The sequence below is a fragment of the Buceros rhinoceros genome, unplaced genomic scaffold (assembly GCF_000710305.1).
Source record: "Buceros rhinoceros silvestris isolate BGI_N320 unplaced genomic scaffold, ASM71030v1 scaffold2312, whole genome shotgun sequence".
NCBI classification, from domain to species: Eukaryota; Metazoa; Chordata; class Aves; order Bucerotiformes; family Bucerotidae; genus Buceros; species Buceros rhinoceros.
Genome location: NW_010398345.1, coordinates 37680 through 52931, shown reverse-complemented (window position 1 = coordinate 52931; position 15252 = coordinate 37680). Strand labels below are relative to the sequence as shown.

The 15252-nt window shown below is 51.0% G+C and overlaps 1 protein-coding gene across 1 annotated transcript in view; it reads left to right on the top strand.

Moving 5' to 3' along the window:
- Positions 1–15252, top strand: part of MASP1 (mannan-binding lectin serine peptidase 1 (C4/C2 activating component of Ra-reactive factor)) — a 25836-nt gene that overhangs the window by 518 nt on the left and 10066 nt on the right. Inside the window, exons 2-8 of the mRNA XM_010131071.1 lie at positions 2119–2344; positions 10562–10739; positions 10978–11109; positions 11613–11809; positions 12124–12271; positions 12778–12896; positions 13731–13809. Coding sequence (XP_010129373.1) covers positions 2119–2344; positions 10562–10739; positions 10978–11109; positions 11613–11809; positions 12124–12271; positions 12778–12896; positions 13731–13809 — 1079 coding nt within the window. The remainder of the gene's footprint in view (positions 1–2118; positions 2345–10561; positions 10740–10977; positions 11110–11612; positions 11810–12123; positions 12272–12777; positions 12897–13730; positions 13810–15252) is intronic.

The window sequence follows — 15252 nt, the reverse complement described above, 5'->3', positions numbered from 1 at the left end:
TGCAGCAGCTCGTCTTGTGTGCCGGCATCCCGGCAGAGCGGCGGGAGCCGGGCGTGATGGGCGTGCAGCCTGGGCGTACTGCTCTGCCATGGTCCATGGGCGAAAGGTGTGAGCGAGGCTGGATGTGCTGCATGGGCTTCGGGTTTCTGGGCACGCCAAGGCCATTTATCATTTTTACGTGAGGTTAAGACTTTCCTGGCACGGGAAAGAAGTTTGATGTCGGTTTGCCTCCCTTGTTTAAAGGGAAAGCAGAGAGCTGTGCTGAGAAATGGCCTGTTCTAGTCGAGGAGGTGATGCCCATTTACACCATCTGAGCATCCAGCCCCATGCCTGGTCTCTGACCAGAGGAGAAACAGATTTTCCCTTCACACATTTTTGTGGTTTCAGACAAACTGTCAGAAAAAGGCATGTTCAACCTCACTTTGCTTGAAAGAAAAATCGATTCAAATTTCTCAGCACCCATTAACTTTGCTTTGTAATGAAGAGCTGGAGAAAGTGATGTCACTACACACATGAACCCCAGAAATCCACTGCTCTAGTTTTGAAAGAACACAGACAGGTTAAAAATAATCTACTTATATAGCTTCAATTTCCTCACCAGCATACTTAAGTCAGGCCCTGATTTTGAAACCGGGTGTACACGTACGTGCGAGTAGTTCCAGCGCCTGTAATACACACCTACAAGCCTTTGCCAGGCCCGTAGTACCTATTTTAGAAAGTGGAAATTTTTGTCTCTAATGGCTTTAATTTCCTGCGTGGTTTTTTTTTTTCGTTTGTGCACTCCACTGGGTGTAAAGTGCCTCGGAACTGCTCTTTTTTCTGGGTCCAATGCGATAGCACAGGCTTTTGTGTTTGCTGCTCCAGCACAGGAGGAAAAGTGTTCTCCACCTGCACAGAGAAATACTTGCTTTATGCTCACTTTTATGCTCCAATGGAGCTCGAAGCTGGTGCAAGGTCAGCTGGGCTGCCACTGATTTACCTGTCCTCTCTGCCCTCCTCTGGGACAAACAAGTTGGTAACAAGCTAGGACAAATTCTTTAGGCTGAGATTTTTTAAAAGCTAATTTTGATGACAAAATATCTCTAAGGATCTCGGCCTGTGTGCTCCTCCATCTGGGGTGAGTGGTTTCCTAAGAAGTGAAGAGAAAAGAAGAAAGGAAGAGAAGAGAAGGGAAGAGAAGGGAAGAGAAGGGAAGAGAAGGGAAGAGAAAAGAAGAGGAAAGGAAAGGAAAGGAAAGGAAAGGAAAGGAAAGGAAAGGAAAGGAAAGGAAAGGAAAGGAAAGGAAAGGAAAGGAAAGGAAAGGAAAGGAAAGGAAAGGAAAGGAAAGGAAAGGAAAGGAAAGGAAAGGAAAGGAAAGGAAAGGAAAGGAAAGGAAAGGAAAGGAAAGGAAAGGAAAGGAAAGGAAAGGAAAGGAAAGGAAAGGAAAGGAAAGGAAAGGAAAGGAAAGGAAAGGAAAGGAAAGGGGAACAAGAGAAAAGGAAAAAGGATAAAGAGAAAAAAATAGTGGAGAGTAACATGCTGAGTTACACTGCTGGGGCACTGGTCCATCCTTGCCCAGCTGCAAAGACACGTGCTGTTTATTGAGAGTCAACCACCCCAGTTTGGCAGGATGAGGCTAAGCAGTAATAATAATGATACTTAGCAGTTATTGCCATGATGCTTTCATTAAACTGATTTAAAGACCGTCATTATTTTATTAAGCACCCTTATGTTTATTCTTCTATTAAATGAAGATTTGTCCATCAGAGCTCCATTAGGTAAAGGATGCATTGCCAGCGGCTGCTGCTACGTGGAAAACACCAACCTCCTGACAGTGCCTGGAGCTTGTTGGGAGCTGTGGAGCGTGGCACCTGCATCATCCACCTTTTAGAAGGGCTTTCTCCTCCTGGGAGCCATGCACAAGTCCTACCTGGTCCACCAAGGTTCACCAAGGTCCCACCCTTACCTACACCTCCCCACAGCTTGGTGGTGGGATTGCTCATGGTGACAGGGTGCTGCACCTCCTCTTCCAGCCGTTTCAAGTGTGTGACCTTACACAACCCACATGGGAAAAGACTGAGCCCTCAAAAGGTTTTGTCATTGCCAGAGTTTCATTTCATCTCCTCATGTGTTTTCCAGGTACACCCTGACCTGGTCCTTCTGTGCCTTGCTGCTCTGCACAGTGGATGCCGTCGAGCTGACAGACATGTTTGGGGAGATCCAGTCTCCTAACTTCCCCGATTCCTATCCTAGTGACTCGGAAGTGACATGGAACATCTCTGTGCCCGATGGATTTAAAATCAAGCTGTACTTCATGCATTTTGACTTGGAGTCATCCTACCTCTGTGAATACGACTACGTGAAGGTGAGCTTGGGCACATGGTGGGGGTAGACAGCAGATCTCTTTGGCCAGCTGGGAGAGGGTAATGGTGGAAACAAGCTGGTTTTCTCCGTCTGTTTGGCATGGGAGTTGTCAGTCCAGTCAACAACGGGTAGCGCACAGGCAAGCTGACAACAACCATTGGACTAACAGTAAGTGGGACACCTAATTTAGAGCTTACCCATAGAGGACCAGATTTCTGAAGGTGTTTGAGCACCTACTTCTCATTGGACTCAACAAAATTTACACATCTATGGGCTGATGGTGCTAAACTCCCAGCCTGTGCCACTCAGATGCCAGCCACCTGCAAGGAGGACTCCTGAGGTGGGCATCTTTTGCCAGGTCATGGCCATGGGTGCACCTTGCAGCTAGTCTGGATCCCTGGCTGTGGCTTTGCAGGTAAAGGGATGTCCAGCCCCCAGAGAAGTCAAAGGGAAGGGTCAGACCTGAGCTTGAGACTTCAAGCTGGGGTCTGCAAGCAGAGCCTCCCACAAGCCACCAATGCACAGACCCAAAGGCTCCCTCCAGTTCAATGTAAACCCATTTCACAGCTGAAATACAGATTTCAGGGCCACTGCTGGCAAATACCTACAGAAAACAAGCTATGGAGGTTCTCAGGGAGATGTCATTCATGGCCACAACCACAAAAGACTTCAGTCTGCTTCATTGCTGGGCAGTATCCCATCAGAAACTGCAGTGGGCCACACTCTGCCATGCCACAGAGCATCCCTGCATCTTGCACCACAGGTCTCTCCACGCAGGGCTCTCCTTCACACCCAGGACAAGACAGGTCCTCCATATCTTTGAACTTGGCCAGGTTTGGTGTCTTCTAGCAGACCAGCAGTAACAAGCAGCTAGTAGCTTTCTAGGTTTGCCTGGATGAATGTGCCTTACCCCATCACCCAGCACAAGGCTCACCCTGCCCCTTCGCACTAGGGCAGAAGGAGGTTGCACCCAGGTCTGGAAAGGCAGAACTCAGCCCTGGAGTGAGCTGCCAGATATTTGAAATTATTATTTTATTCTTGCCCTAAGAAAACAAAGCAAACATTGCTGGTTTTTTCCCTCTTGGATCTGTTGTTCACTGCTTTAATTTCCCTTTTGTGCTGGCACTCATTCTGCTACTAACAGCTCTCATTGAGGTTTGATTAGTTCTTTCTGCTTCTCCTGGATCTTCTCCAAGCACAAGGGCCAGGGACATATATAGAGATATATTGCTTTAAAAACCCAATAAGCTCAAGGAGCAGATTTCTTGGAAACTTTCCCCATTCCAAGCTTTACCCCTCCTCCCACCCTTCACCCCCTGCTCATTTTTCCTTTTTCATAAGGCTCCCTGTTATTTGGCCATGGTGCCAACTTGGCACCATAGCTCTCCCTGCCGCTGGATTTCCATAAGAAGGCGGTATTTTTCGCAGGGATTTAGATCTCAGCTGTATAAATTTGCTCAGGGCTGTAACTCAGCTTGTGTATCCTTCACCACAGAATTACATTTGAGAAGTGCTGAAAATGGGTGGGAGATCTGTAGGCTTCTCTACTGGGTAGGGATTCAATCTTGATGCTGCTAAACCATCAGCTTAGAAAATGTTAAGGAGAGCCACCAATGACTCCATGGCTATTTTTCTCCTTGAGTCTGTGGGTCCAGCCTGTTGTCTGCAGCAGCGCAAGACGTAAAAACAGTGTCAGCCCGCTCTCTGATCGAGGCCAACAGTGCTTGGCTATGGAATATAATTATTGACCCAACACACATAGGTGCTTCTCTGTAACGTTCTGCCAGTCCCAGTGAAGATGCTCAGAGAGCCACAGATAGTATCTCTATGTTTGAGGGCACTCAAGGGATTCCCCCTCCGTGAACTTGCTTTCTGAACACATGGGTGACTTTAATCTCTGCAGTGTCTCGTGGCAGAGAGTCGCACAGGTTAAATATATGATTATACACCTCTGCGTGTGTGTGTGTGTGTGTGTGTGTGTGTGTGTGTGTATGTGTGTGTGTGAAACAAGAAACACCTTCTTGTTTGTCCTGACCATAGGTCTGACTGACCCTCCATCAGGGTCTTCATCATTCTGACTGCCATAAGAAGGAGGTCAAAAGCGGGGCGGAACAGCCCTGATGCGAGGTGGGGACCCAGCTCAGGACAGGCAGAAAGCCACCAAGCCCTGGCCTTTGCTCTCCTTACTTCCTTGGCTGTCCACGTGCCCAAGCTCTTGAGCAGAGTAGAAGGTCAACCTGAGTGGCAAGCTGAGGGCGAGCTGAGCCATAAACCCACACAGATATCTGCCTTCAGGGTGGTCTTCAGAAGGGAACAGTTTCCAGAGCTCTGAAACAATGGCTAATTAAAACAATAACTGTTTATTTATATATATACATATATGTGTATGTGTGTGTGTGTGTATATATAAAAAGAACGTGGCTCCAAGAGAAACGCTTTCAAGCCAGGAGGCTTGTTTGTGCAAACGGGGATGGCAGAGAGGAGCAGTGGGACTTCAGTAAGGAAGTGAGCCACGAGGAATGGGAGGATCAGCCACCCACAAAATAGCCACCCGAAGAAGCCCCATGCAGGTAGGAAACTCCAGCCACACACTGCCTTGGGAAGCCAAGCTCCGTGCCCCAGCACATCCAAGACAGCCTCTTCCCAGGTTTTGGATGGCCTCTGTCAGCTGCCTGCCAGGTGCAGGGGGATGGGGAAGGAGGAGCCACCCGCACTGGACTTTCAGCTCCTGCCCTCCACCGTGCTCCTCAACCGGCTCTGCCCAGCTCATCCCTGTTCCCAGGGAGCTGATTTAGGGATTTCTTATTTGCTGGGGGTCTCACCGTGGTTTGCCCAGCTCCATTCTGGGCTCACCCATCACTGAGCACTTCTGCACACAAGTCTCTAGCTCTGGCTTAGGGCACTCCAAAATCCACAACCATGACCGGGAAATCAGGTTAAGTACCTTGACTAGTGTCTCTGAGGAGTGCTGTGGCAGAGGTAGGGAGATGAAATCCCAGTGGAGGGACAGACGTGGGAGATGAAATCCTGATTTCTGAGCAGCCTTCCCAAGTTTATTAGGGAGATCTGAGCCTGGGGTCCTGTCCATAAGGCTTGCACATCGCTCAGTCAAACCCCGGATGAAATCAGCCCCTGAGGGCTTGGCAGCCAGCTTGGGACCACCTCCTTGTGGTCCTCGGGACCACCACCTGTGGTGAGAGGATTTCTCTCTAGTCAGCCTACAGCAAGTCCTTGCTGGCTTATGGTCCTCATGGGTTAAATCTTTTCACTCCAATCCCTACCACTGAGTCCTGGTTCAGGATGTCACATACTGGCAGGTTTCAGCACAGGCCACAGAGCTTTTCCTTCACTCCCTGACTCCAGGGGCCATCTGCAAGAGGTCTTTCCAACTGTGCATGGGGGCAGGAGGGTAGAGGGGTCCATGACACTTTGTCCAACGCCCCTGACAGAACCCATGTCTCCCTTGGATGCACCTCTTCATGACATGTTCAGACTTCTGAACATGCTCCTGCTGTGGCACTCGGGACAGTTTCTGCAGCTACTATTCGCACCAGTGTCCCCAGGGACGACCTGTGCCATTGAGGTCTCACCCAGGCTGGACTCATCCACACCCGTGTGTGAGTGTCCAGGAGCCATCCAAGCAACTCAGGCAAAACCAGTGGCTGCAAATAAATTTGCTCAAGGGTGGCCAGGGGCATCTGAGTGCAGGGGGCAGCTTTTGCCAGCCCCAATGAGGGGCTGGTGATGGGAAAACAGAGGTATGGACCAAGCTGGGGATGCAGGGCTGCAGGCAGAGTGTCATCTAGTGCCACTGTCCCAGGAAGCAACACCTGGGGAGGGAAACTATGAAAGATCTGTGATGTGATTGAATTGCCTCCTCCCCGAGGTTTGGCATGGTGTTTAGGGTACCTAGCAACTCAGCTTGGCATGCAGCATCCTGTGCTCAGTGTGCCATCCCCTGCCGCGGGTGATTTGCATGGGGTAGGGCTGCGTGCTGCACCTTGCCAAGAGTTTGGTGGCACTGTCCCTGGAGACACCCAGCACTGTGCCTGGGTGCTCTACATGGCACTGGCAGGGGCCACGCAGGGACAGGGAAGGAGCTTAATGCTGTGTTCAGGACAGCGCATGCTCAGCCTGGGGCTGCGAGAAGGGTGCGTGGGTCCCATTTACAAAATTCATATGCTTGAAGTAGGGGGGGAAAAGCACAAATCAGAGCTTCACATAAACTGGGTGGTCAGGAGAAGAGCATCCCTTTTTGGTGCTGTCAGCCAGCCTCAGCCAGGGGGTGAGGGGTCCCAAGAGGAGCGTTTCTAATCCTGAGAGGCAGCTGGAAGGAGAGGAGAGGAGAACCCAGGGCTTTGCTGCTCGCCTTTCCCATCCCGTTGGCTCTGCACAGAGGAGTCTGGTGGCACTGGCAACCCCATGCACTGCTGGGGACCATAGTCACTCCCTGTGCAGAGGAAAGAGGAAGATAAGGCATGAGAATGAGGCAGCAGCTCCATCAGCACCCCAGCATCCAGCCTGGGCTCTCCTTGCACCTCCACCCCCACTCAGGGAACAGGTCTGGCCCAGAAATAGGGCACATGGGCATAGCAACCTGCAGGACAGGTCAGTTTCCAAGCACGGAGCCAAGTCCACAGCAGAGGAACCCAGCCATCCTCCCCTTTCCCCAAGGCACGGCTGCTGCCATGTATGTTCCCATGAAAACTCAGGTGCACGTTTGCACACAAAAGGACCCTTAACATGTATCAGGGAGAGGACGCCTGCATGTTGGGGAGAGGATCTCCAGGAGACCTAGATGGAGGTTCCTGCTGGGGCTGTCCCACTCCTGCCTTATTTCCAACAGGCAGCAGCAGCATCAGGCATTTTGCAAAAAACCCCCGTTCATCCAGATATTGCCTCTTGCATGCACTCTCTCTGCAAGGCGGCTCAGCAGGGGCTGTTTCATGCCCTTCGCTGTCTCTGAGCTGTCTCTGAGCATCCCCTCCCCATGTCGTGTTCCCAGTGCCTTCAGCCCAGCGCTACGATTTCTCTGCCTAATGAGCCATTTATATATATTACGAGGGGTATGTTTGGCCTTCATCAGTCCAATTAGCGCATTCCTGGAGGGCTGGAGAGGGGGGTTGGCGGCTGCATTTCCTATTGCTGGCTGCCTGCTCCTCTCCGGCGACAGACACTGAACCGCCAGCCAAATTCCCCTTGGTGCTCATGGCATTTCATTAACCCACCCGCTGCAGGAGGCATCTCCAGCGCATCACTGCTCCAGCATCCCCAGCAGTCCATGCCTTGGAGCAGTGTTTCTCTGCTGACAAGCTGAGGCTCCACAGCTCCTGCCCTGAAGTGGGAATCAATATGGGGCAGAGTGGGGCCACACAGCTTGGGTCACCACTTCTCTTAGCCACAGCCCAAGCCAAAATGCAGGGAGATAGAGCCACAGCCAGGGAGGGACCCCCATCTGCCTCCATCCAGAGGGGCAGAATCTTAACGAGGGACTGAGGAGGCAGGCAGAAACAGGGAAGATGGCAGGAGGCAGTAGCAAGGGTGAATTTCAGGCACAAGAGTGTCACTATATTTTATTTTTCAAAGGATGATCCTTTCAGCTTATTTTTATAGGGAATTTCTCTGAGGCAATTGATATTTCCCTCAGGGACATATCTTCTCTAGTGAAAACGTCGACATCGTGACCCGAGAGGGAGAAACTCCAAACAAACAACCAGGATTTAATTACCAGCCTGCTTGCTGGATGTAAATGATCTACGAAAAAGTATACAGTCCTCAGCAGAAGCAGCAAATATTAACCAGGGATGATGACCTCTCTGTTTAGTTTACTGCTGGAGGGCTGTATCTGCTCCCTGTGGCTCGGGGCATGGGACCCATCACAGATAAGGGACTGTGAATACCTTTGGTGAGGAGAGCACTACTCTCCCGGACCTCATCCTGTCACTCTAGGGCTGTATCCAGGGATGCTGGGGACAGCGTTGGGGCTGGCCCCATGGTGGGAGCATCCATGGGCCAAGACATGGGTCACTGGTGAGGTTTTTCCTCACTTTGGAGATGCTGTGCTGTAGGTCCTGCACCAGCTGGGGCTGAAGGAGAGGGATGTGTCCCTGCACGGGTGACAGCCACCAGCCCCACGTGCAGGAGCTGGCTGGAAAGCGCTCCTTCCCACAGCTTTCCTTAAGAAAAAGCAGGTTGTGCAGAAAAGGCTATGTGCCGTGCGCTTGAGCAGATGAGTCTGCGTGTTGAGGCCGAAATGCCATTTTCCTTCGCTTTTAGTGATGGCACTCCCGTTTTTCAGTCTGAAGCACTATTTCATTTCAAAACAATCTCTTTCAGATTTAAAAGAGATTCTAAAGCACCACAATATATTGAAACCAGATGGATCCCAAACTACTCGTTTTCCTTTTTGTTTTCAGAATGCTGTTTCACCAAAAAAATTAAAATTCAAATGGGTTTTTGTCCCAATGTGGGGTGCATGTTTTTTCTTCAAATTCTCAAAATTTATCATCGGAAAGTCTCTCTCTTTTCTGGCCAGCTCTGACTTGTATGAGAGGATGGAAAATATCTGGAGGCAATGTCAAAGCATGCTGAGTTGCCATTTCCATGTTGGCTTTCCCTGGTGTGAGCGACTTTCCGCCTATTTGTTCATCCCTGGGAAATTTCCCTTTCAGCCCTTGACCCTCCGTGACCAGCACATCCCAAGGGTCTTGAGGAGACCCAGATGCAGCCAGAGGAGGGTCTCCATGCAAGCCAAAGGGTGGCATTGCAATGCTTCTGGGACTCAGTGGGTCCCCAAGCAGGCGGCTGTTTTCCTCAGGCACGGGCTGGGGGGCTGCACCCTTCATCACAGCCTCAATAGCATGGGCTTGGCGTGAGCGGTGTTGGGCTGGCAGTGGTGTTCATTGCATTCCTCAGCCAAGGGGTTATTCATATTCAAACCCCCTGGGGGAAAGCAGACAGGGTGCTGGGAAGAGCTCGAGAGGTTGTGTTTGAGACAGGAGTGGAGTTGGGATGTGCAGGAGAAGGAGATGGGGTCAGTGCTCAAATGGTCCTGGGGAAAACAGCCAGGAAGAAGGAAGGGAGAAGATTTCCAGGGAAAACCAGAGGGTTTTCCGCAGGGATTACAGTTCATGGGCACAGGCACGGCTCTGCTTTAAAGGGATGCACATAGAGACTAGGGAGCAGGACAGAACAACAGGGCTCATTGGCCCGTTGGTCCCCTCAGAGTGCATGGCTTTGAGTCCAAACAGTTCTTGGTACTGCAGGTCTGGAACCAGACAGGGACCCTGGGTGGCGGGGACAGGATCAAGCTTGTCCAAGCCAGCCCAGGGGACAGAAACACCGTACAATTTACTGCTGCTGCTTTGAGCCGATGCAAAACCAATGGGCAAGGGCTCCTCTGGGGTCCCAGTGCCCTCCCAACAGCATAGCCCTCACACAGATGCTGCTGCCCAGATTGGGCTGAGGGAGAAGGTGAGAGAGAGCATCTCAGGTACCTACAGATCTGAGCTGGTACAAAATAGCCCAGGGATGATTTTCACATCCCTTCTTCCCTGCTGTCTGCCCACATCATCACCCCACCTCCCCTTATACCCTCCTGTTCCTCCCTACATCCTGGATGTGACCTGCTCTCTCAGCATCTGCTTCAGAGGGTGACGATAGACGGGAGTGGGCAGACCTGAGCCCCTGTGTTCATTTTGCAGAAACCATTTAATTGCTTTACTGCAGTAATCTCAGGGAGCCAGAGCAATGGGAGTCAGACCTGCCATGCTTTGAGCATCACCAGGGTTGTGCTTGGCTGCAGAAGGAGACATGAGTGTAGTGGCAATGGCTGAAAATTGATGTTCGGGTCTAAGGCAGTGCAGGGCTGAGCAGGATGTGGCACCCACAGGTGCAGAGCTTCATCCTTAGGCTGTGGCCATGGAAGCTGCCAGACTGGCAGCCTGCTCCACAAGACTCTGATGAGCCCTGGCAGGAGACAGGCTGGACAAGCGCAGGCAGACACCTGTGCTCTGAGGTGCAGAGCGTGGCTCCAAGCCCTGCCTGACCTCCCCCAGGAAGGCACCACAGGCTCTCTGGGCTCACAGACACCCACAAAGAGAAAATTCAGAGATGATCAGCACTGGGGAGCACCCAGCACTCCTGCACTAAGTGCTTAGCAGAGCCCAGGGGGCAAACCCCAAGCCCTGCTGAGCACTCTTCCTCTTTCTGCTAACAGATTGAAGCTGAGGACCAGGAGCTGGCAACCTTCTGCGGCAGGGAGACGACAGACACGGAGCAGGCTCCCGGCCAGCAAGTGATCCTGTCCCCAGGGCCCTACATGGGGCTCACATTCAGATCTGATTTCTCCAACGAGGAACGCTTCACTGGCTTCGACGCCCATTACACTGCCGTGGGTAAGCAGTGCTTAGGCTTGCTTGCTTGCTAGGGTAGCATAATAGATCTGCTAGGATCACATCCCAGGCCAGCCTTGGGGACCCTAGCAAAAGAAGTCCTTATGTGCAGCCCTCGGGCTGTATGGGGCTCGGTGTGTGCTTGTGTGACCCACCTTTTGGTCAGTGTTGCAGCAAATGTCCCCACAAGGAGTGATGAAGGCTGCACAGTGACATCTTTTCCTTGTTATCTCCATCCTAGATGTGGACGAGTGCCTGGAGAAAAGCGACGAGGAGCTGGCATGTGACCACTACTGCCACAACTACATCGGCGGGTTCTACTGCTCCTGCAGGTTCGGCTACATCCTCCACTCCGACAACAGGACCTGCAAAGGTACCACCCAGGCACAGCTCAGACATGGGAACAGTCACACGGAGGGGTCCCTGAGCTACCAAACTGACCTACCAAACACAGACAAACCTGCCTTCTCTGGCTGCCAGGAGGAACAACATGTCTCTTCCCCTACAAACCAATAGCCTGGGACTGAAGAGTGCCCAAGGCCCACAGAGTTCTTGTGCGGGAAGGAGATGTGGTTTCTCCCATGACCTATGCTCCTCAGCTAAACACTACAGACCTCCTCAAGTCAGAAAAATTAAAAGGTCTAGTCTCTGCTCTGAATCTGCATCATGTAGATTAACCGGGATTAGCTCTCAGCCCCAGACCTCTACGCCACAGGCATATTTGGAGGTTGGCTGTGTGAGGTTCTCCTTGTATGGACCCATATTAAGGATCCATTGACCAGCCAGCAGACCCCACTCCACTGGGAGGGCTCCTGGATGTAGTCGGGGCTAGGATATGGCTGGCAGGGCCCTGAGAGAGCTGTGTCTGTGTTTCAGTGGAGTGCAGTGACAACCTCTACACCCAGAGGAGCGGAGTGATCACGAGCGCTGACTTCCCCAGCCCCTACCCCAAGAGCTCAGACTGCCTGTACCGCATTGAGCTGGAGGAGGGTTTCTTCATCACCTTGAGCTTTGAAGACAGCTTTGATGTGGAAGACCATCCTGAGGTGACCTGTCCTTATGACTACATCAAGGTGAGCTGGGCTCTGCACATTCCTCCTGTTACACTCTCCTGTCCTTTCCCCAGTGCTCTGGTGGTGGGACCAAAATTGCCCCAATCTAAATGGGGGTGATAAAGCCAGCAGGAGCCCTGTGCTCAGTTGACCCCATGTCTCTTACCACTTCTGATTTTGACCCTCTCAGGCAACAGTGACCCTCTTCCAGTTCGCATCCCCCCAATACATGGCGCTAAAACCCCACTGTAGCCCCATCCCTTAGCCTCAAGGTGAAGAAATCCTCAGTGATCAAAGATCCACCTCAAACCACCCACTCTTCTTCACCTCGGCAGATCAAAGCTGACCACAGGGAGTTTGGCCCTTTCTGTGGAGAGAAGTCCCCAGGACGCATTGAAACCCAAACCAACAGCGTGCAGATCCTGTTCCACAGTGACAACTCAGGAGAGAACAGGGGCTGGAAGCTGTCGTACACAGCAGTTGGTAACTCCTGATACTTTCCTCCATTTGATGGACTTGGACGATGGGAGGGGGAGTATAAATCCTGCAGGTGGAGACTGTGAGTTTGGTAGTCCACGATCCTGTCTCCAGAAAGTGTCTGTTCCACAAATCACAAGAGGAGAGAAATAAAGTAACACAGAGCCCTCCCTTCAAAGGGTGTTTTTTCCCTATGCTAGATGGGCCCTGAAACAAGACCACATTGCAAAGCAGAGCAGTTTTGGGCAGGATAACTGCACAAGCTACTGTTATTAGCTCCCAGCCTTGTAATGCCCAAAAACCAGGGTATTACAGACTGGAAGAAAGACCTGGAGCCTCCACTCATTCCAGAACAAGAGCCTGGCTGAGCCAAGCCAGTGTGGGCCAATAGCAAGAGCAGGACTGGGATGCTCAGACTCTACTACATGGACTGAGCAGCAGAGCTGGGACTCTATATTTCCTTCACGTATTCAGCTGAGTTTTGGGCTGATTCATTTGTTTTTTGTTCAAAGGTAACCCATGCCCACTGGTACAACCGCCAATCAACGGGAAAATCGAGCCTTCCCAAGCCAGGTACACCTTCAAAGACCAGGTTGTCATCAGCTGCAATACCGGATACAAAGTACTGAAGGTATGGGATGACAGTGTGGAGCTGGGCATCTGGGTAGGAAAGAGGAGATCCTTCCTCCCAAAGCCATTGCATTTCTGGGAGAGTGAACATGACCAACACACCACCCTTACCCCCTTCCCAGGGACAAGGAAAAAGCCTCCTCTGAGAGCCACCAACTTTCCTTTCCAAAGGTGCAGAAGATGAGAGGAGATGGCACTTTCCTGAGCCAACCTCTCAGCAACCCTCCGGAGCCAGCCAGCTCACAGGTTGCCAAGCTTGGCACCTCTGCCAGAGAAAAAGTCAGAAAAAGTCCCAGGGGAGCTGCCAGGGCTCTGCCTGCTCTGACCTTGACAGCCGCTGGCTCAGCTTCCTGGGCAGCCTCCACAGATCAAGAGGTCCCCCAGGACTTTGGGACAGCTTTGGCTAGTGAAGAGAGCCAGGGTTTTGGCAGGCCTCCTCCAGGAAACAGCTGAGAACCAGGGGGAGCGTGGGTGACTCACAGGGTGGCTGTCTTCTCTCCAAACCAGTAGCCCGCTTTGACTTCCAACATGGAGCTGGATATTTCTCTGATCTGCTCCCAGAGCCATCCTTCATGCAGAGGTGAACCCAGCACCTAGAGTGGGAATAAATTACTCCAGTTCTTTTGCTTTCAGCATGCCACTGAGTTGCTGGCAGTAAGAAAACTCTTTAAGTTTTCCGTTATGATTTTATTGCAACTTTTAGCTGGAAAAGTCCTCTTCCAGGGGGTCTGGATGTATCTTGACTAAATCACCAAGAAATTTACTTTTTAGGGAGAGATTAATTTCCTTGCCTTGTTCATTGATGGTGGGTTTTTTGCTGGCATCTTCTGCACAGGATAACCTGGAAAGCGACTCCTTCCAGATTGAGTGTCTAAAGGACGGGACATGGAGTAACAAGGTCCCTACCTGCAAAAGTAAGGACACCCTTCCCCACCCTGCCAATGTCCTCTTCCTACTGAAATAACTTCATGCTAAAGGGAGCTGCCCTGCCACAGTGGAATTCCTTACTTAGAGACACAAACCCAGCCAGAGAGGTTACGTAACTCTGCAAAGCTCTTTTGGCTCGTTCTTGGATAACATAACGGGGCTCACTCCAAATGCCACAAGCGGGAGGTTGGTGCTTTCAGTTAGATTACTCATATAACTCCATTTGTGAGCTGCTTTGCTGTCTCCCTGTCAAAGACACAGCAAGTCTGGCTCCTGAGAGCTGGCTCTGTTGGATAAATCTTGAACAGCCTGGGATAATGTAGTTCGTGGTCCAAATTTTCTTTCCCGATGGAGGCTACTAAGACCCAGGGCATTAGAAAGGTCTCAGGTACTAGCCTAAACTGGGCACTGCTCAGCTAAGTGAGAGGGGAGAGAAAAATTGCCCCAATATTTACAAACCTTAAACCAGGAGAAAAGGGGAGAAGAAAGGAGATGCCATTTTAAAGGACGGTGACCATTTGTATCATCTCTTCTTTCATCTAACCCAGCTCCTCTCTCAGCTCAGGCCTGGGAGATGTACCTGATAACATCTTTTCCCTTTTCCCCAAACACCCTCTGCCCTCAAGGAGACACTCGTTGTGGCTCAGCCTGCTACAAGGCTGGTGCAGACAGGAGAAAGCAGCAAGCAGTGCTCAGAGGAGGTCCAAAGACCTTCCAGGAGAGGCAGGACAAAATGCTCTCAAGGGACAGTGGGATCCAGGCTCTCCTCCCCTGGGCAGATCCTTTTTCTTTTAATGATATTGTGGATCTCACCTTAGAAGAGTATTTCTGGAGTTTTAATTCATGTTTTCTCACTCAAAATGGAAATTGGGAGGCTCTTAGACCTGCTAAACAGATCCATACTGAAAGGGCTCCTTGGAAAGTGTGGGATCAGTGATGCCTCTGCTCTATTCCCCACTTCTACAATTCTCTCTACCACAGTCTCACATGAATTTTATCCAGCTTGAACAGTGATCAGATAAAAATTGCCATTGTCTAGAAAGAAAGAACAAAAATAGAGGTAAATATTTTTAACCCCCAAAAGTTGTTTGGGTTTTTTTTTTGAGAAAATTTAAATTATTACCTGCATTATTCCAGCCAGGCTGGAACTGATCCCTTCTTGTGTGATATGACTCACTACACTAAATTTCCAAGACTTTTTTCGGAAAGCCAAGAAGCCCCTAAATGGGCAAAGTGCAGTGCCTCCCACCTCCCAGGGATGTCTGGGAGAGGCAGGGCATGAGCAACAACAGTTTTAGAAACCAAGGCAGAAAACAGAAAACTTTTGAGCCAAGGTAGATGAAATCCAGCTCCATGACCTGGCAAGGCTAAACACAAACCTGTAACGGCTTCTGTCCGCCACTCTTCCCCGGGCACCCCCGGCACGCGGC